Source organism: Episyrphus balteatus, chromosome 2 (assembly GCF_945859705.1).
Source record: "Episyrphus balteatus chromosome 2, idEpiBalt1.1, whole genome shotgun sequence".
Lineage (NCBI taxonomy): Eukaryota > Metazoa > Arthropoda > Insecta > Diptera > Syrphidae > Episyrphus > Episyrphus balteatus.
In genome coordinates, this window is record NC_079135.1 from 35724224 (window position 1) to 35749899 (window position 25676).

Consider the following 25676-nt stretch of genomic DNA (forward strand, 5'->3'; position numbering starts at 1 on the left):
TAAAAATCTAAAATTAATAACACTACAAACTAAATGGGTGTTTCCAAATAACCAAAGAGATCCGCTTATTATAATCTTATAGACAGAAAACAAAAAAATACAAATAAAAAATGCAATAGATCTTAACAGGTTGATGAAGCAGCAAAGAAGCGATGCCGATGACCAACGTGTGAACTACGCAGAGTTCAATAACTAACCAGAAACTTATATGACGATAGAGACGATTCCGTTTCTTTAGAGAGCTATATATAATTTGTCAGAGACATTTGATGAACATAAAGCATGTATCATCTTTTCTGTTAGTTTTAATAGCTTCATAGACAATCGCCAATCGATAAAAATAAACCGAAAACTTGTTTCGTTTCGAAAAATTGTACTGGGATCAAAACCACACATAAATATACCAAGATTATTGTTTTCATTTAAGTTTTAATCTAATGTTGTGTATATTTTTTGTATATTAATCTGTTCTATTCCAATAGAAATATAAATAAAATCTACTGTTTAAGATATTTTTTTGTTGTGTTTTCTAATGAATGAACTTCCTCTGACCTACCTCATTAATATTTTCTGGTTTAGGCTTTAAAAATATGCGCTAAGATTGTGTATATCTTCTTTTGTTAAACATTATCAATTTAGAATATCAAGAAATTAGTAGATTATATGCTAACCTTCACAGTTTCTATTTAACATATTTGCACATACCTACCAATAAAACCCAGAAATATTAAATAAATTATGAAGGAGTTTTCATAGTTTCGTCTGCCCCGTAGTTAAGTGGTGCGATGGTATTGGTGTAGAAATCCGGTAGATAGCACAAACTGCTTTGGGTTTTATTATTTTGTTAAGATTTTTTTTGTTTTTGTCAACTTTTATATAAAATGTGAATATATTCTTAATCCAGTCATTCGTCTACATTTTGAGGTAGAGAACACACCGAGTTCTTGACTGTGGATATTTTATTAAAAATGGTAAGGTCACTTCGCTGCGTTCATAAAATTTGCTTTGGAACTCAAGATTATAAGTGAATAAGTTTTTAACTGTGATTTCTTTTCTGTTACAGAAAGCCGTAATTTTATTTGCTTTGGTCGCCGCTGTGTGCGCTGATGTTTCACACATTTTGCAAGAAGATGGATACCATTACCAAGTTCCAAGCCAACCCTTCCCATCTCAGCCATTGGTTGTAGATATTCCAGTTCCAGCACCATCACCAGCTGTTTACACACCAGCCCCATACAAACCAGTTCAACCTGTGCAACCAGTGCAGCCACAATCACAATACTTGCCCCCAGTACCAGCCCCCAGGCCACAACCTGTTGTCCAGATTGCACCCAGACCACAGCCAACATTCGCTCCAGTGCAACCTGCTCCAAGACCACAACCAACTTTCGCCCCAGTGCAACCAGCTCCAAGGCCACAACCAACTTATGCCCCAGTGCAACCAGCTCCAAGGCCGCAACCAACCCCAGTGTTGCAACCTGCACCAAGGCCACAACCTACATTCGCACCAGCTCCAAGACCTCAACCAGCTCCAGTGCAACCAGCACCAAGGCCACAACCTACCCCAGACAGAGAATACTTGCCACCAACTCCAGTCGCACCAAAACCACAATACCAAGCTCCCCAACCTACATATAAGCCACAACCAGCTCCAACCCCAGCACCACAACCAATCTACAGGCCACAACCTACCCCTGCTCCACAACCAATCTACAGGCCACAACCTACCCCAGCACCTCAACCAATTTACAAACCAGCTCCTCAACCACAATACCAAGCACCCCAACCTACATACAAGCCTGCACCAGCTCCACAACCAATCTACAAACCAGCTCCTCAACCACAATACCAAGCTCCCCAACCTACATACAAGCCAGCACCTCAACCACAATACCAAGCTCCCCAACCTACATACAAGCCTGCACCAGCACCAGCTCCACAACAAATCTACAGGCCACAACCCCAGCCTGCTCCTCAACCAATCTACAAGCCCCAGCCAGCACCTCAACCAATCTACAAGCCACAACCAGCACCACAAGTTGTCTACCAACCTGAGCCTCAGCCAGAATACGAAAACCACTCTGAAGACGGTTATGTCTACAACAACAACCCTAACCCATCTTTCAGCTTCTAATTTCAATTAGATTAAATGATCGATTTAAGTTGCCATGAATTCTTTTACGATTATGTATTTTAGTTGATAACACAAACGAAAAAATAAATCTGTTTACCAAATAAATTTCTTGTAGTAAAATTTATTGTTACTTATTACACCAACCCTTAACTTAACATTGACATGTAGCTAATGTTAGAACAAGTTTGTCAAATGCTTACACGAGTTTATGCTACTTTCCCGCTCTTTTTTTCATATAATTTAAGATTAAGTCATCAGATTGAAGTTAGTACCGATTCTACAAGAGATAAACCAGCGATAAATTGTTCTATAAGTTGGTGCGAAAAAATAAAACTGGTCTATGGTGTAGATGCTTTTCTTAGACGTTTTTAAGTTCGGCAAGAATAAAGATTGACACTAAGCTAGATAATATTTAATGAAACCTTAAAAATCTCTAGTCACAATTTTTACATTTCGATCGGAATCCTTCAAACATTATTTTCTCTAATCGTCCAAAAAATGTCCTAGTGAGCATATTGCAATAGTGAACTTTGAAGTCAGTTGAGCTCCAAGCAGATAAGCCAGTCATTTGACTTGCTTCTATCAAACCAAAGAAACATTGAATACAAACATGCAAATTTGAAATGTAGACAAGAACTTGCACGTGTGGCCGAAGGTTTATCCTTGTGTTATTCATGAGCACAAGCAATTAACATAAACATTCAGTTCGGCGTCACACAACAAACCTGCTTTAAAGTCGATGGTTTCTATTTTGATTTCACCTCAAACAATTCCGACCCAAGAAAAAAGCCAACTCGATACGCACCTTTGCGACAAATTTTCAGGTCCTCACTTTATTAACGCATGGTAAATTTAAGTCTTCAAAGCACCTTTGGGCTACTGTAAAAAAAAAAATTATAAAATGATTATTTTGTTGGTACAATCTGGCAGCAGATAAGGATGCAAAATATAAAAAATCAATACATGGGGTGCGTTCATAAATGCATGGTTGCGCAAGTCAGACGAATGCAAAGCTTAAGCTTTCATTAATGCAAATGACAAAAATGTCAGGTGTTCATAAATGTAAAACGCAAATATTTGGAGCGCAAATGTGCAAATGAAAAAATTCGTATGCGCAATGAATTTAAACTTGAAGAAAGAAGGAACATGACGTAAAAAATGATACAGCTTTCCTTTATTTCTCAATTCAATCAAAATTTTGAATATAAATTCAAAATTCAAGTCAAAATAACAAAAATAGCCGCGAATTTCTTGCATATAATTAATTTGTAAACATTTGGAGAAATGTTTAAAAAAAAAGATTTTTTTCTCAAAGGATGGAATTGGTTTATTTTGAAGAAGAGGCTGAATTGAAACTTCAAACTTTTGACAAAAGACCCAAATCAGAAAAAGTGTTCATAAATTCAAAGTAAAATACATGCGCAAATAGTTTTTCTGACATTAGTTTGATCGCAAATGGCCAAATGGCATGTTAATAAAGCAACCATGCAATTATGAAAGCACCCATAATGTGTGTTTTAGAAATATGTATGCATATTGGAATTATTTAATATAGTTAGATGGGCTCTAGTATCTAGTAGAAACACCAATGGCAATAGATGGACAAAGTTTATGGTTTAGTTCCTTTAGGAACTTCAATTGAAAATATAAAAATTCATAGAGGGTTGTTTTATACAAAATATGTGAACTCACTAATCAAGGGGCATGGTGTAGTACCTAGTCAAGTTTTCTAGCTACTTTGACACTGCAACCGAAACTTCGTCTAACTTCTACTGCACAAATTCAGAAGCTGCAAACTCGTATTATTTATTGAGATACTTAGGCAAAAACAAGGAGTTTAGTAAATTTCAGTGACTAAGGATTTGAATGGTTCCTGAAATATAGGAAATATCTTGCACAGGTTGTCAAAAACGAGAACAGTCAAATGAAAGAATGTAAGATGCATTTCTAAGTTTTTGTTAGCTGCGTTATTAAAATTGTTGTTGTTGTTTGTTTTAGAAATTGTTGTTGCTTTTGACTTTGACTTGTGGTGCATACAAAGGTACAAAATTAAGATTTTTAATTTAAGGGGCGTGGAAACAGTCCATTTCCCCTACATTAATACCAACAATTGTGGAGCTGATTTATTTTATAAAAAAATATTTTTTACTAAGGGTACCTGTCATAGAACAGTTTTCTTACTTTTTCGCAAACTACTATACCGATTTCATTGAAAAAGCTTACACAGGGTGTCCCAAAAGTAATGGACCAAACGAATTATGATGATAGGCTTACTTAAGGGCTCTCAGAATTCGGTAACTTGTTTATCCCAAATTCTTACGGTTTTCGATTTAATGCAGTACTTGTGAAATTTCGAAAAATCCCTCCTTTGAACCAGTATTTTGCTTCCTCCGCCTACAATTAATTTTTTTTTTTTATTATTCTTTCACTAAAACATTGCCCAATAACAAGAAACAACTAATTGTTTGTTATTCCATGCGCCATTTTGCTGCAAATTAATTAATAGTTTTATAAAAACTCTATTTCTTACATTTATTTGAGAACAAAAAAATTTTGTTTGGCGTGATCATGGTTTGTTATTTTAAAAACTTGCCCTGTTATTGCAGTTTTCAAAAAAGTATAAAAATTTCCAAAGTTAATCGAAAAATATTAAAATTTGAATTCAACAAAACATGGTTTTTCAGAGCAAAAACCTTGGAACTGTTAATTATTTTGCAGCTAAATGACGAATGAAAAAAAAATATTTTGATCAGTTGGAAGAATATTAAAAAACAAGAAATTATGGTGGGAGGAAGCTATTATACTGTTTCAAAGAAGAGATTTTTCAAAAAAAAACTGCATTTAATCGAAAACCATAAGGATTTGGGATGAACAAGTTATCAAATTCTGAGAGCCCTTAAGTTGGCCTATCAGAATATTTCGTTTGATACATTACTTTTGGGACACCCTGTATATTTCAAAAAAAAATAATTTTTAGATCAAAAATTTAAAAAAAAGAAGTTTGTTTTGAAAATTAATATTTTTTTAGAACTAGTCAATGAATTTCTTTGAAACTTTGTTTTTACGTGTTTAATATATTTTATAATTTTAGTGACATAGATACTGAAATTTTGTTTTTCGAAAATTTTTTGAAAATTACAGAAAAACTATTATTTTGACTCATTAAATTTTTTTTTAATTCTGTGTTATAAAGGAAATTAAAAAAGATATTTTTATAAAAAAAATGTGAGATTTAAAATTTTATAAGGCTAAAATATTAAAATAGATCCAAAAAAAAAAAAAAATTTGGTATTTGTTCAAATTCAAGCAAATTCAAGCGACCCAGTCGTGCATTTTATTATTTTTTTATATGTACATATTTGTATATATGTAAGCATTAAACAAACACCGTGAAAAAAAATAACAGTAAAAACATCTTTATTTACTCTAAGATTGTGGGCCAATTTTGCATTTTCAATTAATGACAGTTTTGTGGTTTTGTCAAAATTAACATGTGCTAAATGAAAAACGTATATGTTTCGATTTTTGCCTTAATCCCCTTAAACGAAATGAATTGAAAATTATGAATGAAAATAATGAACAAGAAATATTAATATCAAATGGCGAACAAAAAGAGGAATAATTCATGAATATTTGTGGTTTGTAGAAATGAATTAAATATAAATGGAAAACACTTAATTTGGCACAGTCGTAAAAAAAAAAACGAAATAAAAACGTATAGTGGAGTAACTAAAGCTCAAAAATTGGCAATATTAGGGAACCCGGCCGAACAGCTTGACGATTTTTTTTTCAAACGTAGGTAATTAAAAAAAAAATTAAAGTCTATAGATTAAAAATTGCCGGTGTTGCCGTTTTGATTTTTTAAATTTAATTGAAGATTTTTGTGAACAAAAACAAATTTTTTTCAAAAATTTTTCTTAAATTTCATAAATTAATTGATGCCAAAAGATTGTCTAGGAAATTCAAGGAAAAAAAATATACGGGAGTGAGGGACAATCTTCCATAGTTCAAGCGATAGATGCAATTTTCTTATTAATTGACTTCAAACAAAAAAAAAATATTTGAGCACAACGGCAATACCTACAATATTTAAATATACATTTTTAAAAAGCTAGAAGCCTAGTCATATTTTTAAAATTAAAATTAAGTTGATTGAATGAACGGCTTTTGAAAGAATGGTAATTGAACTCAGATTTTTGAAAAAAAAAATTATTGAAAAAATTTTAACATGTCGTTTTTTAAACTTGGTCGTAAAAAAAAATGCATTTAATTTCAAATTTTTTTGGCCGCATTTATTATGATTTCAAATTATAAAAGGAAATGTCAATATGTATTACGGTTTATGAAAAAAATTAAAAAGTATTTCATTTTCGAAGAACTTTTTTTAATAAAAGTTTTGAAAAAAAATGTAACTTATTTTTTTTTTTTTAAGTTCAACATCTAAAAATAAAATTATTTTTTATTCATTTAATAACCCTTACTGTTGAAAGTTAAATAGCAAAAATTTAAAGTTCCTATTTACCACAGTCTTTGAGAAAATTAATTATTTCAATGCAAAAATTCAGTTTTAATAAAAAAAAAAACCATTGAAATTGAAGTAATTTTTCATTTTTTTTTGTAGGTGTTGCCGTTGTTTTCAAAATATTTTTTTTGTGTTTGAGGTCAGAATGTTAGAAAATTGCATTTATCGCTTAAACGATGGAAGATTGTCCATTACTGCCTTTTATATATTTTCCTTAAATTACCTAGAGAATCTTTTGCTATCATTTGTTTTATGAAATTTAAGCAAAAAAAAAAAATGGTTTTGTTAAAAAAACATTAATTTTAATTTTAAAAAACAATACGGCAACACCGGCAATTTTTAATCTATAGACTTTTAATTACCTACGTTTGAAAAAAAAAATCGTCAAAATCAGAGCTGTTCGGCCGGGTTCCCTAATAATTTGCTTTAGTTACTCTACTAGTATGACGTATAAAATTGTGAAACGATCAAAGTCGAAAAAAAATTGTGAAATAGTATCATATAAATCAACATAATAAACACACGTGATGAATTTAAACAATTGTATGAAAATGCACCTTGTAGTTTTTTTTTTGAAAATCTAAAAAAAAAAATTAATTTTTGTACCTAAATAAATTGGCCTGTTCACTTTGAACTCATATCTTTAACATTAAACTCATTTTGAGGCTTGTGTCCGAAAGCATCATATTTGGATTTTAATAACTCTGCAACCAGACCCCAGAATAAGTTTTTGCTGCCTTTCATGAATTTTCTTTCCCTTCGATAGATTTGAAAGAAATTTTAAAAAAGCATTTTTTTCGTAAACTGATTTTTTTTTATTTTTGTCAAAAATCTAAATAAATAAATTTGTAATTTGGAGAGTTAAGATTCGAATATAATATATTATTATTTATTATATGTTCTTTCGAATTTTGTCGGTCTTAAAATGATACCGTTTGCAATTTCTTGAATATCCCTGTAAAGGCTTTGACCATATTTTTCAATATGACAGATTTTTTGTTAAAACTGTTAGTTAAAGCTTAACAGATTCTTAGACAATTTTCATGGATACATGAGAATATCACAGAATTCCCAGAACACAGAACTCATTTGTTTTTTTTTTTTTTCTTATAATAAAAATCCAAAAACTATATGTATTTGCGTTTTGTGCACAAAAAAAAATTATCATAAAAACGGTATCAACAAACAAAAGATATAAAATTTTCTTAAGCAAAGGCTTGCTTTTGAATTGAACATCTACATCTTTTGTTATTTTGATTCAAATTTAATGATTCTAAATCCAATTAATAGATATTCAATAGTTTGACATAAATTTGAATAAAAAATTATGAATATTTGCTATATTTTCAATCTTTTATTCTTTTTTTTATAACTAAATTTATACACCAAGCAACTTAATTTAATCAAAGATATAAAGTAAGCCTTCAGAGTGAGATCAAATTTTTTTACAATCAAGTCACACGAGCACAAGTTATTCTTTTTTCCTTTCCTATTCGAATTCAAAGATTACATAAAAATCCTGTTTTTATTTTTTTTTTACTTAAATTCTTCAACACTGTATAATCTTGATTCTTCACAAAAAAAAAATTCTTTTAGTCAGCTAATTAAGTACTTCTTATCAGTTTAGACGCACAATTAAGAATGATCAACTTTGTTTAAAGACAGTTTAGCTTTAAATGCCAACAACCTACTCTACAATTATTTATAAAAAAAGACCAACAAAAAAAAAATAACAAACAAACATCTTGATCATAATCTTCAGATGGATCTTCTTTAAAATTTACGAGCTCAACTAGTTTCGGGAAGATAACTTTACCATAATCAAATAAAGAGTAAACCCAATAAAAACACACAGTCACTTGACCTTGTCAAAACAAAAGCATCATCAAGAATTCGGTAGATTAACAATTAAAAAGTCAATGATGCTTGCTTACCTAAGAGTTTCAGTCTTCCCAAAAAAAAAAAAAAACAATTAAAAATCCAATTGATTTTGCCCACACAGCTGTGCCATTCTAAATCATAACTTGTCCAAAAATCCAAAAAAAGTGAATGCTTAGACCTAGAACCTTCCTAACAAATTTATATTACCACACGCAAATGTATCTCATCACATAGAAAGCTATATAGAATTTTTAATATTCAAATTAATTTTGGTGTTTTTTGACCCATCATTTGGAATGGTGGTGATGGTGGTGGCACGACATCAAGCACGCGAATCAATCGATGATGCGATAAACGCTAAAATACCAAACCCAAATCCATTCTTTTGATAAATATTTTTTTTTAGTTTCTTTTATATTTTTTAATCGTATTTTTGGCTTTGACGAAAAATAAAAAAAAAAATAAAACACTACACCGTGCACCGCACTTACTCCTCTCTCCCTTAAAACCGATATGATATGTGTAAGGTGTTATGGAAGGCGTTTGTGCGGTCTTGTGACTCTTCTTCGGCATTGGTTTTGGCTGATGATGGTGATGATGATGGTTTGGTCACTTGAATGCCATTATTGTGGTCCATATAAATATCATAGTGATTTGGAAAAACATTATCATTCGTCTTTAAACTTTGTGGTGTGATATAGAAAAAGACGAGATTTTTTGTTGTTTACCAAAATGGTAGGTGATGATCGATTAATTGGAATTTAGTTTAAGTTCAGTGATCTATTTTAAGAAATAACAAACTAATTTAATTATATAAAGTGACCCCTTGTGAATTTATTTGATTTATTGAATAAAAAAGGAAGTTTAAATACGGTCGATAATGCAGTATTCAATTGATTAATGTGTGTTTTTAGTCAAATTGACTTTTTGTGTTAAATTATTAACCTGCTTTTGTGATTATTTATTACCGTGTGTTTCTTAAGTTTCGGATTTTCAAATAAAAATCAATTTACCTCTATACATTTAGTCACAAATTCATTTTAACCTGCGTGCCCCCGATAAACTTCCTTACCATAAAAAACCTTTAAACCATGTGTATAATATAAAATCTCAAAAAAATAAAAACCCCTGATTGAGTGGACTCTTTTAACGACTTTTTTCCATTTGCAGAAATTGACATTAATTATTCTGGCTCTTGTTGGACTTGCTGTCGCCGATGTGTCACATCTCGGTCGTCGTGTGCCTGATTCAGCTACCCAAGGACCAAACCCTCAAGATATTGCTACTCCCGAACCAGAATACATTGATATCGATCTTCCAGAGCCACCAAGACCAGCTCCAGTAGCTATTCAAGCTCCAATTGCAGCTCCAATTAGTGCTCGTTATAGCCAAATTCCTGCACCAACTTATCATCATGAACCTGCACCAGCTCATAGCTTTACTCCAGGTGGTGGATATCGTTACAAGCGTCCTGTGACTTATTACAGACGTACACATCGAATTCGTTATTAAGTAAAATCGACAAAAAAAAAACAGGATTATTGCCATATTATTTAACAACGTTGTACATTAATTCCATTTGTTTGATTGAGCAAGCTTAAATCCATGTGATAAAAAATTATGATTGGATTAATGCGATGACCTCTTATCATAATTATTGAAAAACATTTTAAACAAAGTCTAATAAATTATTTATAAACAAAAAAAAAATTATATATCTCCCCAACACATTTATTCGTTTTTAATTATATTCATTTAAACAAATTGCATAATGATGGTGGTAAGTATGAGAATTGAATTAGCATAGAGCTTTGGAATTATAGCTAGTCAGAGAGCTAGTGAAGCAAACATTCCACCATAACCTCTCTGGATTGTGGATTATTGAAATTATTAATTAATTAAAAGCTTTGAGTCTTCCCTTAAGTCGAATTTAAGTGAGATTCATTATTTCATTTGTATTTTATAATTACTCGTATTTTTCAAGAAATAAACGAATAGTTACTCAAAGACGACGCTACCCATTTTGAGATGCGTTTTTTTGTTTTTTGTTTTTGTTTAATTTTTATTTTATTTAAATCTTTCAGAGAGACAGAGAGCATAGTTATTTTTATTTATAACGTATTTCTCACGAAAAAATGTTTTCGTTGTTAATTTACTTTCTAAATTAGTTGCTATGTAGCCTTGCTCAAGTTTGGCCTTGCAAAGATCATTTCCGGTAGATAAATTTTGAGATGAGCATAGTTTTGGGTATTTATTTTTTGTTTATTTTATGAGTTCGAGAGAACAGTAAAACCATGTAAAAGGTTCTTCTTTTTTTATTTATTTCTTGTAAATTTTGTATCATATTTTTTGTGAATGAAGAAGTAGCTGACCTTGGTCTTGGATTTTTATAAACCCTAATTTAATTTGGTCATGGATTACATTGCATGCAAGATGTAGCACAGAGTTAACTTGTTTTTCATCTTTGTTTTTTTTTTCAAGAAATTATATTTTATGTTAATTTGTAATTAAGGTTATTCATCGTTCAGCTGGTGGGTTTTAATAATAATAACAATTTTAGGGATTTCGGTGAGACATGAGGTCGCCATAATACGTAACAGATGAAGCTGATGAAAATTTAAATTTCAAGTTGTGTTATAACATTTTTTGCTTTTCTTTGTGTACTTTAGGAAAATCCTATTTTATAATAATTATAGAAAGTAATTTTATTTAATTAAGTACAATACAAAAAAGATCAAGGTACTCATTTATTAGGGAATACAGTATGATTCAGAGTGTGGAAACTGTATAAAAAAGTGAAACCTTGTTGATTAAGTGGAAAAGTGTAAAGTTCCATTAATGAATAAAGATGAAATATTTTTTATTCAAATCTTACCTTACAACTTGTACTTCAATCACGAAACTATTAACATGAATGAATGAATATCATTACGAAAAACAGACTTCTAAGCATCACTCATGCACGCAACAAAATATTAAAACTTAGTACACTTTTCAAGGAGCTCATATACCTACCTATTATAATATCTTGCTTCAATGTCTGCTCTTGAATGTATGCCACTATCTGAGACAACAACAGTATTTAAAATTTTTGAAGTCAGTTTGTTAAAAACAAATCTTTCTTCGAAAATGATGGCATGATAATGAAAGTATTTTTTGTTGCATGCCGAAAATAGCTTCAAATCAGATGTAAAAATATTGGAATCACTTGACGTAAGCATAAACGTTTATTTTGAATAACTAATATAATTGGCACTTTTAATTTATAATAGAGTCCTGAAACTTAATACATATGTACTATATCACTCATACCTACAAAGTTACATTTTTCTATGATTTATTTTATGAAACTAAAAGCAAGACAATCTATAACATAAAATGGACCGGTGTTTCTGTTCACCAGCTAATAGAACGAAGATTTTTTTTAATACTAACACATTTTAAGGTAATACAGCAATAGAATGGTGGAATAAAAAGAATAAAAACGTTTTTATTATTTGTTTATTTGTAAAAATACAGCTAACACAGATGGTGTTCCTTGTTACTTGCATTATAAGCAACTACCAAACTTTCCCTAGTGCAGAAATTCAATTATTTTAAGATCTAAATTAGCTCTCCTTGCCATATTATGACTTATACGGAAAAGGTGGTTTTGAAAAACGGCTCTAACGATTTGGATTTAAAAAAATACGAGTACTGTGCACTACTAATACTTAAGGCAACTTTAAATAATGAAATGGTTAAAACTAATTTTTCTCAATATTTTGAAGTTTTAAGCTCAGCTCTTTTGTTTTTATATGAGCTTTAATTAAATTCAAATAAGGGTAAAAAAGAATAAATATACACGGAAGGAGATCTATCACGTTTTGCAGAACTTATTGCACTGATTATTAAACTTTATGAGCAAATTCCATAACACCCCCAAAGTCTGGACTTAGGACAACGAAAAACGAATTTTTGGACCCTAAAAAAAATAGCTGCGTCAAGTTTTCACATCTTTTTACTGTTTTAGAAAATAATTTTATTCTTCATTTACCGAACTTCGACATCAATTTAAAGCCTAGTTTTAAAAACAATTTATACTGTTTTAAAAATGTATTCAAAAATAATATTTATTTCCAAATGAGCTATTTTTTTGAAAATCGATTTTGACTAAGAAAAAAATTTTAAACGCTTTCAACTTAATTCACCACCCAATCGGGGGTGTAAATGATATATTTAAATACCGTTTCTTAATCAATGCAACAAGCTCTACAAAACGTGATAGATATCCGGAGTGTAACATAGTGTAGTCAACAACAAATTTTAAGATCTTTGGCTGAAGTGCAATGTCGAAAACTTCGGTTAATCATTTGTCCAACATCGACAAAAACCCAACAAAAACCACTACATTCAAAGCATCTCACGAACAGTCCGTGGTAAAAGTGGGTGATGGCGGTAACTATGGCATATACGTACTTTTTTTTAAATGTTAGCACAGTCAATTTATGACAACATTTTTCGTCGCTTGATCTATGTTTTTTATGAAACTTGTATTGTAATTGTTTCGGAAAGAGCTAGACAGAGATGCCTTTTTGAAAAACATGTTGGTTTGTATGAAACGAACAAATTAGGCTCACTCGGTTAACCTGTACTAGCTTTCATTTTTGAAAAAAATAACCAAAAAAGCCAAGAATAAAGTAAAAAAAAATGTCTCACGACATTTTTGTATTTCCACAATGTCCTGTACGACATATAGGCAGGGTCCAAAATTTTGGATTTTTCTACAAACAATAAACTAAACTAAAAATTCACAGCTCACGCAATTCATGCACGGTCTGACATAGGAGGGTACTGGAAAAGGTCACTATAGCGTATACGTAATTTGTTATCTTCTTATATTCTATGCTTGGAAATGAATAAATAACTTTTATAGAGTTAGAGCAATTTCTATCTTTGCATGCGGTAAATAACACCAATTTAATTTTGATAAATTTAAATGTTCGAAAACAATTTGTCCCACTGTCAATCTTCCATGCGACAAGAAAAAACAAAAATCAATACAATAGGTAGCCAAACTAAAAAAAAAAAACAAAAACAAACATGAATCAAGACAAGATTCTTCTCACGTGCAAATCGAATTATTAAACTATTTAATAAAAAAAAACAAATTCAAACAAAGGTTAAGTGTCACACTTCTCAAATTAATATGTTGGACATTATACTCATTGGTATAATCTTTTTTTTCTCACATACAAAATGTTAATTTCTTTGATTGATGATGAATGTGTATTGTTTTAAACTTATTCATCCTTCCTGATTGGCTTTAAATGGCAACAAGCAAAAATTGCCAATTGGCCATTAACTATATTGTCCATTGATTTGTTCACTATCTATAATAACAACTAATAAAAGTGAGCGGTTATGTTTGCTTCGATATGTGTTATTTATTGTCTAGTTGATTTGATAATTCACACACAAGCGTCACACACTGCTGGAGCTCTTACCTTGATGCAATATTTTGATCCAATATATACGTCGCACTTTAAAAGAAAAATAAAAAACACGAACTGAATCTCGATAAAAAAACATGTTTTTAACTTAATTAGTTGATTTAAGTTTTTGAACGATTTATTAAAAATGTGTTATATTTGAAGCAAAATTGGGAGTATTATTGATTATACTTATAGTGCTTTAATGTGCATAGCGGTGTAACAATTTTGAGATAGATGATAGAAATTGTTATGCTCTCATAGATTAGATTAGAACATTGTCTTGCTGACAGCTTTTGTCTGGGTTGTTCAGGTCCGGTAGTGTTGTTATGGAGAGTGGAAGGTTTTACACACGGTCAAGTCATCATCGAGTAGGTCAGTAGCTACTAGGTATCGAGGGTCGGGAGAAATTGTCATAAACAAGGTTCTGTAGGGTATAAGAGTAGGGTGGATAATGCAAGGATTTAGTTTTTCTCCAAATGCAATTTAGGGAGTGAAATAATTTCCAATAACACATACCTAATAATATCTTAGTAGAGAAGTAGAGAACCAGATTCGTTGTCATTTGAGTGGAAATTTGATCTTCAAAACAATTTCAATATAGTATTAGAAAAGAGAAGCATACCTTGAGAACTTTCTTTGAATTATTGCTAGCTATTTCAACTACTCCATTTATATTCTAAGTTAAAATTAGCAATTAATTTTCTTGTTTTTCATTATGTACATAATTATAATCTTTAAAAATGATAAATTGGGCCTAATAATAGGTTAAAAATATAAATTAGGTCTAATTTATTAATTTTACATTTAAAACAAAAGAACTCAGGCACAAACTTGAAAAAATAAAGGAAAATTTTGTCATTTGACACCTGCCTTAAAATTATTTTTAGACTATAATCTATAATGAAACTTGAAATGATATTCCCGGTGCAGAAAATTCTAGAACGTGAGAACTGTCAAAATCACTTGGGGGTATCGACTTTAATAAATAATTGATTAGCATACTAATTCTATATAAATAGCGCCATAATTCGCAAAATGGATTCATTTAAGAGAGCAAAAGAGGCAACACTTTTTTTTATATGGTAGAATACAAAACACTCAATAATATGGCAAAGCTGAGAAATTAAAGTATCAGCATTCAGCAGCTTATTTTTGTAGAAATGAAATGAGATGCCTAGAAGGTAGACCGAATTATCAATTTGGAATTTTATTCCATAGAAAAATTCTTATGGTTGAAAAAAAAAAAATATTGAAATTAATAACGTTTTTATTAAATATTCAATTAAAACAAATTTTCTAATACAAAAGATTTTATCCAGCCTTTATATAAATCAAAAACAAAATTCAAATTATACCTACATTTTTGGATTTAAGAAAAATCAATTTTCCATAAACGGGACATCGGATTTTTTTTTAAATTTTGGTTTAGGTGTTGAAATATAATTACTACGTAATGGAATAACGAATTTATCTCAAAAAAATATACATTTTTATTTCTTTTTGAAGTGAAAACAAGATGAAACGAAAACGCGACACGAACATTCAACTTATTATAACTTTTTTGTTTCAATAGATAGATAAATGAAATTTGTACTGTAAGTAGGTAATTAAATAGACTATAAATGTCAATTAATTTCATATTCAAAATTCTGAGATAACAGTAAAAAGATGTTCTTTTTCTACACACGTTATATCTTTTGATCTAGTGCACATACAAATTTGATTTAACTTTAATAGGCATGCTAATAACATAACCTTTCATTTGATATATCACAATTAACTGTACAAGCTCTACAAGTTACACAATCTGAAATTGAAAAACTTGAAAAATACCTCAAAACACCTGTGGAGATCTGTTGACGATGACCAGTGCAGGAGTTACCGTAATCTCAGCTTGAAATTTCGACATAGTTGGCTTTACAAAATTCTTATATTTTTTCTAGGCATGGTAGAAATATGATTCATACGTCATATAACAGGTGAAATAACTTTTCAGATGATATAAAATTTAATATATGTTGTCATTTAAAAAAATATATTAAATGGTGTTAAAAGAGAAAAAAGATTGATTATTTTGCTTTTTTGATGAAAAGTGATTTGGTTTGAAAAAAATAAGCTCTTTTTGTAGATGTTGTATAGACATGGACGATATAAATATTTTGAGCTGAAAAAAAATATAACTAAAATAATAAAAATTATTAAAATTATTTTTATTTTAAGCGAAACGCTTTATAAATTTTTGGAGTTGAGGTCACTTGAACTTATAAATTGAAACAATAAGCTTTCAGATGATATAAAATTAATATAGGTTGTCTTATAAAAAACATGTTTTTAAAGGAGATAGAATAAAAAATAGGTAGATTTTTTCTTTTTTTTTCAAGAAAATTTTTTTTTAAGGTTTCACTTCTACCACGTGTAAATTGCACACGTACCTTTTTTTTTATATGCTTCTTAGTAAATTAATTCAAGCTGCTTTCTTCTTTTGGATCTCAAAATTTTTGCGGACTTTGTTTTAATCCTTTGAAGAACGAACTCTATTTTTTTAACTCACACTTACCATCTTGCAAAGATAAATTTACAAATTTAAGAACTTCAACTGTAAAAGCAATATCGTGTCTTCTCAGTCTTTTTTTTTTTCATTTTAATTTTGATTTAGAAATTATTTTTTCTGAAAATGGTTATTCAAGCCGTGTTTCTTTGGTAACTCTTTATTTTGCTGATTAAAAATTTTTGCTGTGAAAAAAAAATGATTACTTTTATTTATTATAAATATAATCCTTTACTATTGAAGGATCCAAAATCAAGTTTAGAAAAAAAAAATTATTTACTGTTGTTTATTGTGCTAATAGTAATAGTAAACAAATCCGATTTGTTAATCTTTTTTTCTTTTTAAATTTTTAACAAAGTGCCTCTCTTAGCTTTAATTTTTTCTTTAAATCTTGCCAAAAGTGCCAAAACAAAACAGTTAGTATTTTCATCAGTCATCAAAATTGAACCAGAGTAAACGAATTTGCTAGAAGCACTTTATATTTTAAGGGTAAATAGTGTCTCCTCTTTATGTTTAAACTTTAAATACATACAAATTTCTACCAACGTTAAACGTTTATAGTTTACCATTGTTAAAATTTACCATGTACGCATATGCAATATAAACAAAAAAAACCAGATGAATAATCACTATGGCGTATGCGTACTTTATTTATTAAAAATTTCATTCAAAACAAAATTCATTACATTCAAATTTAAATTATATACAAACTTTGTCAATCGTTTTCTGTGGAATATTGCCTGCTGAGTAATTTCTTGAGAACAAATATTAAAACAAAACTAATTTTTCTAATGCACATTTTTCACACACTTTCGCTTTTTTTTAAAGTAAGTGCAGTGTGACAAAAATATTTTTTTTTTTCTCATACTCAGTAGCTTCTCATTTTTTATTTCATTCACAAAACAAAAACAAATTACACAAGTAAGTAATTACTCGTTCTTATCTTTCGTATAAAATCAAAAAATGGGCAAATACTGAGCTATAGTAAAAATTGGGATAATAATAACAACACTTCTTCTAATTTTTTATGAAAAATGAAAAAAAAAAAAAAAAACAAAATAAAAAATTACACAGAGAAAAATATGACCCGCTAAAAACTAACAGATTGCCATATTGTTTTACCGTCCATACATTTCATAAGGAAATCTTATTAAAATCAACGATTAATAAGGTTTTTTTAAGGAGATTTCTTATTATTTTTATAGAGAAAATCTTATTAAAATTTGACTGAAAAGTTGATTTTTTTTTGCAACTTAGCACTAGAACAAAAATCGCGATCAATATTTTCATGGCAGGTTGGTTCAGATGGTAAGGTGGGCGACTAATGATTTGAAGTCTCCGGTTCGATTCCCAGCCTGGTCATCGTTTTTTTTATTTTTTTGCAGATTTTAAAACAATAAGGAAAACCCGATTGTTTTAATAAGGTTTCCTTCTTGGATGAAAACCATAGAGAAATCTTATTGTTTTTGTTCTATTTTATGTGGTCTATTTTTCTCTGTGTAAGTTCGATGAAATAAAAGCCGAATCCTTAATTTTGTTCTTGATTTCCAACGCTTAGTTTTGCAATGCAAGATATTTTATATTGATCCAATAGTCATTTAAGTTGCGAATGCTCACGCACTATTAACCTTGTTTTCCCCAATAAATAATTCGAATATCTTATGATGCAAATTTTAATAATGAAAATCATTATTTCGACTCTGCAAAATTATGAAAAACAAAATTTTATCATCACAAGTTAAAAAAAAAAACAGCAACATTACAACGAAATATTTAATGAGATATTTGAATTCGCGGTCAAATATAACAAACCCAAATCAAATTTATAAATATCTACAAACAAACCAGCTATGATGATATAGTAAGACATTTACATGGTTATCGCATTGCAAATATACATAATTAATTTGATAGATAAGAGTAAACAAACCTACAAAAAAAAAAAATCAATCGAACTTATCAAAAATTTTAATTTTGGTATTTTTTAATTTATAACTGATTTATGTACCACCTTTTAAAAATATATCATTCATAATGTCAAAGATTCATTCAAAGTTCCGTTTCTGTATTATTTCCCAGAAATATTCATAAAAAAGCCCAGCAGGATGTATAACTTATTTATACACTTTGTTTATTAAATTGTTTAAAGTATAAATACACTTTTCTGTATGGAAACTTTATTGCAAATCATTAGGTCAAGTAATTATTATTATTTACTATATGAACAGCAAAAAGTAATATCTTTTCATTCAATAGATTTAATTAACATAAAACAGCAGTCAAAATAAGGTGCAAATAATAATATTCTTCATCATCACCTTTATTATGAGATATTTACCAATCTGTACCCACTACAGGCTTAGTTTTTTTTTTCTTTTTGTTTTTGCAAAAATGATACAAACAAAAAAAAAATATGAAGACTCCCAAAAGAACTGAAGAAGCTAGACATATCACTCATGGGTTTTCAGCTTCAGCTATCTGCAAAGTATATGGTGCCGACAGTGATTAGGTAATCTGTTCAATAATTTTGCTAGTACCTTAACTACCTACCAGAGTTAAGGTGACCATCTGTTTCATATTAAAATTATTGAGAATAAATTTTAACTAAGATTACTAATGATTTTAATTTTGTTTAAATAATTTTTTTCTATCTAAAACTCATAATCCAGACAAACAATTGGCGTTTAAATTACAAAGTTCTATTTCAATTGTTTTTATTCTTATCTATGATTTTTTGGTGTGCTGAACACGTATTTGCTCATGTTAACTTTTGTCCAAGAGGCCAATTTGCTTGAAAAAATGCGTAAATAAGAAAAAATTCTGCCTTGTCCTTGGTCTCACGAAAACAAAACACGAAAAAATATCACTGACAAGCTTAAAAAAACATATTTTTGTATGATGATTGAGAAAAACTGTAGAAGTTAAAGTCTCCCTGATCCTCAAAAGGCTTAGTAAATTTCTTTAAAATATTTTGTATGCAAAATGCACTTATACAAAATATGTATATAAAATGTCCACCATGGTTTTTTTCATGCTAGAGCCCATTTTGTATTAGGTTATGAACATTTATTGATACTAACAGCTGCCACATTTTTGATAACGTTTCGACTATTTACTCTCCTTGATTAACTAGAGTTGCTTCTTTATTGAAATATATAATGTCCTTCATACTTTCCCATAAACAAAAATCCAATGCAGTCGAGTAGGGACCTACCTACAGACAAAAAAAAAATCATGTGGGCAATTCAAACGTGGTAGAAGTGAAACCTTAAAAAATCATTGTTCTTGCTAAAATAAAAAATCTACCTTTTTTTTATTCTATCACCTTTAAACCTTTAAATCCATGTTTTTTTATATGACAACCTACCATATGCCTACAAAAAAAGTAAGAATTTTTTAAGGCCAACTATGTCGAAATTTCACGCTGAGATTACGGTACTTCCTACACTCGTGGCTGGTCATCGGCAACAGTTCTCTATAGGTGTTTTGATATATTTTCCAAGTTTTTCAATTTAAGATTGTGTAACTTGTTGAGCTATTACCGTTATGTGTGATATATCAGGTAATATTAACAGCATGCGTATTTAAGTCAAATAAAATTTTTGTGTGCTCTAGATCAAAAGATATCACGTGTTTTGAAAAAGAGCATTTTTTACCGTTGTCTCAGGATATTGAATATGAAATTAATTGAAATTTCGCACAATTATAGTTTATTTAATTACCTATCTATAGTATAAATTTCATTTATCTATCTATTAAAACAAAAAAGTTATAGTCAATTGATTTTTCCTGTCACTTTTTCGGTTCATCTTGTTTCAAATCACTACGATACTAAAGAAGTTTTCAAATGTGTATGTAGGTTTAGGACAAGGGTAGGCTAAAAACGACACAACGAACGGTCACAACACAACTAAATAAACAGACTCTCAAGTATTTGAGTTATCCATCATAATAAACTAAAATTTTGACACATGGCTTTAAAAATCGAAATTTCAATTTAATTTATTATTGGTTCATATAAAACAAAAGAGTTGAGGTACAAACTTGAATATTAGAGTTTTGCACTATTTAATCTATTTGAATTTGAAGAAGCCTTAAGATTAATTTTACACAACTGTAAAGCTTGAGACAAGCTTAGAGACAATTTTTGTTAGGGATGAGTTAACTAAGAGTTAAGTTGGTGACAGCTAACTCTTCGAAATAAATCAAATCCGACTTAGTTCAAAAGCTAAAGTTTTGTCAGCGAAATATATCTACAAACCGTTAATAAATTTTGATATTTAAGGGTGGTAACACATTATAACTATATGAACATTAGTTAACAGTAATTTTATAACACACAGAAACTACACACCGGTTCGATATCAATTCTTTTAAAAAACAAAATTGAAAATTTAATATTAGCTGCGTGTTTCTTTAGGAGCATTTATCTACTGCTATAACTCTATTAAAAAAGTAGTTCAAACCAGCTTTGAGTACAAAGCAGTGGATAAATGCCCTCAAAGCAACCTTAGCTTTTAATGAAATTTAAGTTGTTAAAAGTCTTTTTCTTTTGTTATATATTTTTTAATACTTATGATCAATTACATGAAAAACATTTAATCGTTCAACTATATTTTTTTATCTTAATTATATTTAATTTAAATACCCAAAACATTGGACGAAAACTGCCAAATCTTCTGATTATAGTTACCAAAGTTGTCTACACAATAATTATGAGATTTTTTGATAGTATACTGTACTTAACACGTAAACCTAATCGAGAAGATTACAAGGTTGTTTAGGTATCAAGCAATTTTCAAAACGAAAATGAACAAAAAATATAATTGTAAATAATTATATTACTGTCCATCAACACAAAGAAAAATATAATCCAAAAATATGGTCACACTATTTATAATTTTCATCTAATTCACTATAGTAAAGGCTCAACTCATCAGATATAACTAACTAAGACTGCAGTCATATATACGCGACCCATCTATCTGTATAATATGATGATGGCAAGTGTATTGTGTGGACGACACCACCATAGTCGACGACGACGACGTGGTTATTATCAAACTGTCTTCGTGATGATGATCCATCCGTTGTGAATCTTCTGGGATGATGGTCTGAAAACGTTTTTAAACTTCCATGGCGCGCACTTATAAGCAGCGCATACAATAGATAGTTTGAACTTTTACACGTTTTATATAAATATTGCTGAGAGAGAACTATTGGCCATCATTCATATAGTGAACTTGCGTCAGATAACTTTGCCGAGTGGAACAAGCTCCTCAAGCTAAAATTTTTTAAAATCTTGGTGGCATCCATCCATCGTAGTAAATAAAACTAAAAAAAAAATAAAACAAAATGAAAATAAAAATGGTGAGTTCGTTGAATTAAAAAAAAAAAAAAATAAAGTAAACAAATATTAAGCAACTAGTATCCAGCCACATACTCACCTACCTTATGTGCCGCAACGAAAGTGATTTATGAAGTAATTTTAGACCTTAACAAAAAATGTAAAAAAAAACCGGCATATGAGAATAGTGGGAGTTGCAACAAAAAAAAAACTCCATAGTGAGGTGGTTATAGTGAAGCATATTGCACGACTAGCTGCAAGAGTATCTCTATATAAAGTGCCCAATTGAAAAACACATCTACAATAGTTTTCAGAAGGAAATTGTTACGAGACACTTAATGTGTGCGGACTACGGAATATCACGGACACACGATATAAACGTGACAACATCGTGCAATTTCAGAGTTACCTACATATTTCAAACTGCACACAAAAAAAAAAATCAGTGAAATTATTTATATATTTTTTTTCTTTAAGTTTGAATTAAGATAATGATGATATTATTCAAGCGGAACTCAAACTTCAAGTAGATATATTTATGTTTAATTGGAATATACTTGATTGAAGAGTGACTCAATATAACCTCATGAATACGGATCTTCAACAGAAAATTAAATATTTCTATTATTTATGATGGCATTTTAATTATTTTTACAAACAAAAAAATATCTTTGAATTAAATTTAATTATGTTGGAAACAATTTATTTTATTTTTGCAGTTACCAGGAGTGTTTATGGTAGCTCTGTTGGGAACCTGCCTTGCTGATGTTTCTCACTTAGATACCGATCTACAAGAAGATGGCTACCATTATAAGCAACCTTCACAGCCATTCCCATCTCCATCGGACGGTAATGGAGTGGGACCTGATGAGCAGCCACAGCCACCGACACCAAGTAGACCTCGACCTATGCCATCACGGCCCACTCAAATAACACCAGAGTATCTACCTCCAGATGATGATCAGCCAGGTCCCCCACCACCACAACCATCACCTTACCCAAAACCCCAACCACAACCTAGACCCCAACCTCAACCACAACCCAGACCCCAACCACAGCCCCGTCCACAACCCCAACCTCAGCCCCAACCTCAACCAGACGAGCCAAGCAGCGAAGAAGGATCTCTGCCATCAGTTGAATACGGTCCCCCACCTACCAAACCTAGGCCACAACCCAGTCTTCCACCTGCCCCACCAACTCCTGAATACATTCCACCAGCACCACGTCCAACACCAGGCCAAACACCTCAACCAGAACCAGAGAGGGAATACTTGCCACCAAGTGAAAACGAAGTCAATCCCGAACCACAACCGGAACAAACATATCCAGCTCCAAAACCAACAGCTCCCGAACAACCTTCACAACCAACATACCCCGAAACAACTTACACTCAACCAGATACATCACAACCAACCTACCCTGAGCCAGAATCAACTTATCCATCATCACAGCCAACATATCCTGGCCCTGAAACTACTAACGTCGAACCACAATCAACATATCCTGCACCACAACCATCATATCCAGCTCCAAGTTCTCAACCCGAAGAACCCGAACCAGCGCATGAACTTGGACCTGAAGGTTATAAATATAAAGTACCATCGAAAACATTTAAATATTAAATGCAAATGTTCATTATGCCTAAATAGTTTAAATTTATTATAATCTATTATGTATCTCTATCTGTATCCTTATTAAATGTTAAGTTCAATGTAAGTAATGTTGTGTATGAAATGCCAAATACAAAATGTTAATATAAAACAAAAAATAAAATAATTCAATTACCTAAACTAAATAATCCATAAATAGCCGAGCCGATGCTGCAAATAAATAGCTAAAATGTGCATCCAACAAAGCATTTTTTTTTTTTTTATTTTCGGTTTTATGTCAAAGAGTGTTGTCACCTGATTCCAGCAAATCAATTGCAGTTTTTCTGTACAAAATGTCATCAGGTCAAGTCCAGTCGTGGCTAAGTAAATTGAGTATTAATTTATTGCTTTGAAAATGTACACATCCCCACAGCGAAGTCGTACAAAATTGCTCTTTAAATTTAATTTTTTTTTAATTTCTGCTATCTAAACGACAGAAGCTGCGTTCCTTTGGAAATATTTATCTACTTTTTAGTACTTAAAGCTGCTTTGAACTACTTTTTCAGTATAGCAAAGTAGATCAAAGTAGTTTTAAGTACTAAAAAGTAGATAAATATTTCCAAAGGAACGCAGCTAGAGTCAGAAAATTTACAAAATTAACAAAAGTTTTTTTTCCAAAAAGCTTTTTTTCTGAAAAAAACAGCTTTTTCTTAAATCTTTTTTTTCAAGAATATTTTTATCTTAAAAGAAAAACATTTTACCAAAAAATATACAGAATTGACCAGAATTTGTATCGAGCTTTTTTCAAATAAAAATCTTAAAGCTTTTTTTTGTATACGATCTCTCTAGATCACAATCTGCTTTTACTGGCGTGTACTACTTTAAAAAAAGAAATCCTGTCTTCAATAAGATCAAAATAGAAAGCTTTTTTCCAAAAAATAAGAAGGGGATTTGAAAAAGCTCTTCGTCAAAATTCTAAATAGTAGATACTAATTGACTGGTCTAGTAGTAAAGCATCTTGTTGAACTGTTTATCTAGAACTTTTGAGAAAAATATTAACGAATATATTTAAGAAAGAATAATCCTTGGAAAAAAAATGATAAAATCCTCTATTAAAAGCTCTTCAAAGCATAGATTTCAAGGATTTGTGTGTGCTTTTTTAACTGTTATATTGATTAAAAATCAATCTTTATATTGCGAGATTCTTGTATTCAGTCCCTTATTAGGTTTAAAAATTTCTTCTTGAGCTTTTATAAGCTTCTGTGATAAAAAGTAAAGAGTTTTCTGTGAACCCATAGCTTACCTTTACGTAAAGTTTCTCAAGTCTTAAGCATTATATCTCATAACTTAAAAGAATATAACGTGCAGACTAAAGTACCTTCTTTACTCGTAAATCATTACTTTATGTTACTTCCATACAAAAAAAAAGTCATGAAGCATTGTCATATTTTTGTTTTGTTTCTTAATTTTTTTTTGTCTACTTACTATTATGCAGCAAAGATACTTTTGTACATACATAAGTACCTTCCTACCTACCATAGTCAGAAGTGTCAGTGTACATTATTTGATATGTCATGCTATTTTTCATTGCGCAATTTTTTTGTATAGTAGATGTTTCTTCATCATCATCATCCCGGTGAGGTTTTGACGCTAGATCAAAAAATTGTTGTTAAGCAATAAGCTACTGATGCACGTTCGTTCACACACAGCTAAATAGAAACATAACTAGCAGTAGCGGTATCTTTTTATATTTACTTTTTCATGAAGGCATCAGTGGGAGAGAAAAAAAAGAAGAAGAAATTTAATTACCATCATTAGTGGAAACTCTATAATGTGATCATTAAAGCCGTTATTGAATAAACTCAATTAATTTTATTTGCACCTTTATTTACATACTTTACCTATGGGCAGTATAAACGGAATTCTTGACCATAAATACTCATGGAAACGTAAAGTACTTAGTTATTTTTTATTGCAGTTAAGGGGGATTAATTGACAAAATATAAGCACGGTTAATATCATAATTTAGTCGATTCGCCGGTGGTCTTCGTTCCAAGCTAGTCATACCATTTTGTGTTTTTTTTTTTCTTTCTGTCTGCCTACATTGTGAAGAATTCACAAAGCTGATTTTTTCATGAAAAAATGCATCTCATCATTTTTGTTCTAGGTTTTAATAAAAGG

General features: G+C 30.2%; 3 protein-coding genes across 3 annotated transcripts in view; 2 read left to right on the forward strand and 1 right to left on the reverse strand.

Annotated features, from left to right (window-relative positions):
- Window positions 1-25676, reverse strand: part of LOC129911254 (tumor susceptibility gene 101 protein) — a 326606-nt gene that overhangs the window by 272612 nt on the left and 28318 nt on the right. The window lies entirely within an intron of this gene.
- Window positions 892-23749, forward strand: LOC129909385 (uncharacterized). Its single transcript, XM_055986470.1, has 4 exons — window positions 892-971; window positions 1064-2131; window positions 9708-10010; window positions 22626-23749. The coding sequence occupies exons 1-4, from the start codon at window positions 969-971 to the stop codon at window positions 23526-23528; spliced, it is 2277 nt and encodes a 758-aa protein (XP_055842445.1). The 5' UTR covers window positions 892-968; the 3' UTR covers window positions 23529-23749.
- Window positions 2419-10062, forward strand: LOC129911257 (uncharacterized). Its single transcript, XM_055988988.1, has 2 exons — window positions 2419-2477; window positions 9708-10062. Exons 1-2 carry the CDS (start codon window positions 2475-2477, stop codon window positions 10047-10049), a joined length of 345 nt encoding a protein of 114 aa, XP_055844963.1. The 5' UTR covers window positions 2419-2474; the 3' UTR covers window positions 10050-10062.

What these genes read in the sequence shown, in the direction of transcription:
- LOC129909385 (XM_055986470.1), top strand. An exon ending in CTAACCCATCTTTCAGCTTC is followed by an intron (nt 2,132 to 9,707) that starts TAATTTCAATTA and finishes TTCCATTTGCAG; the next exon opens with AAATTGACATTAATTATTCT. An exon ending in GATATCGTTACAAGCGTCCT is followed by an intron (nt 10,011 to 22,625) that starts GTGACTTATTAC and finishes TTATTTTTGCAG; the next exon opens with TTACCAGGAGTGTTTATGGT.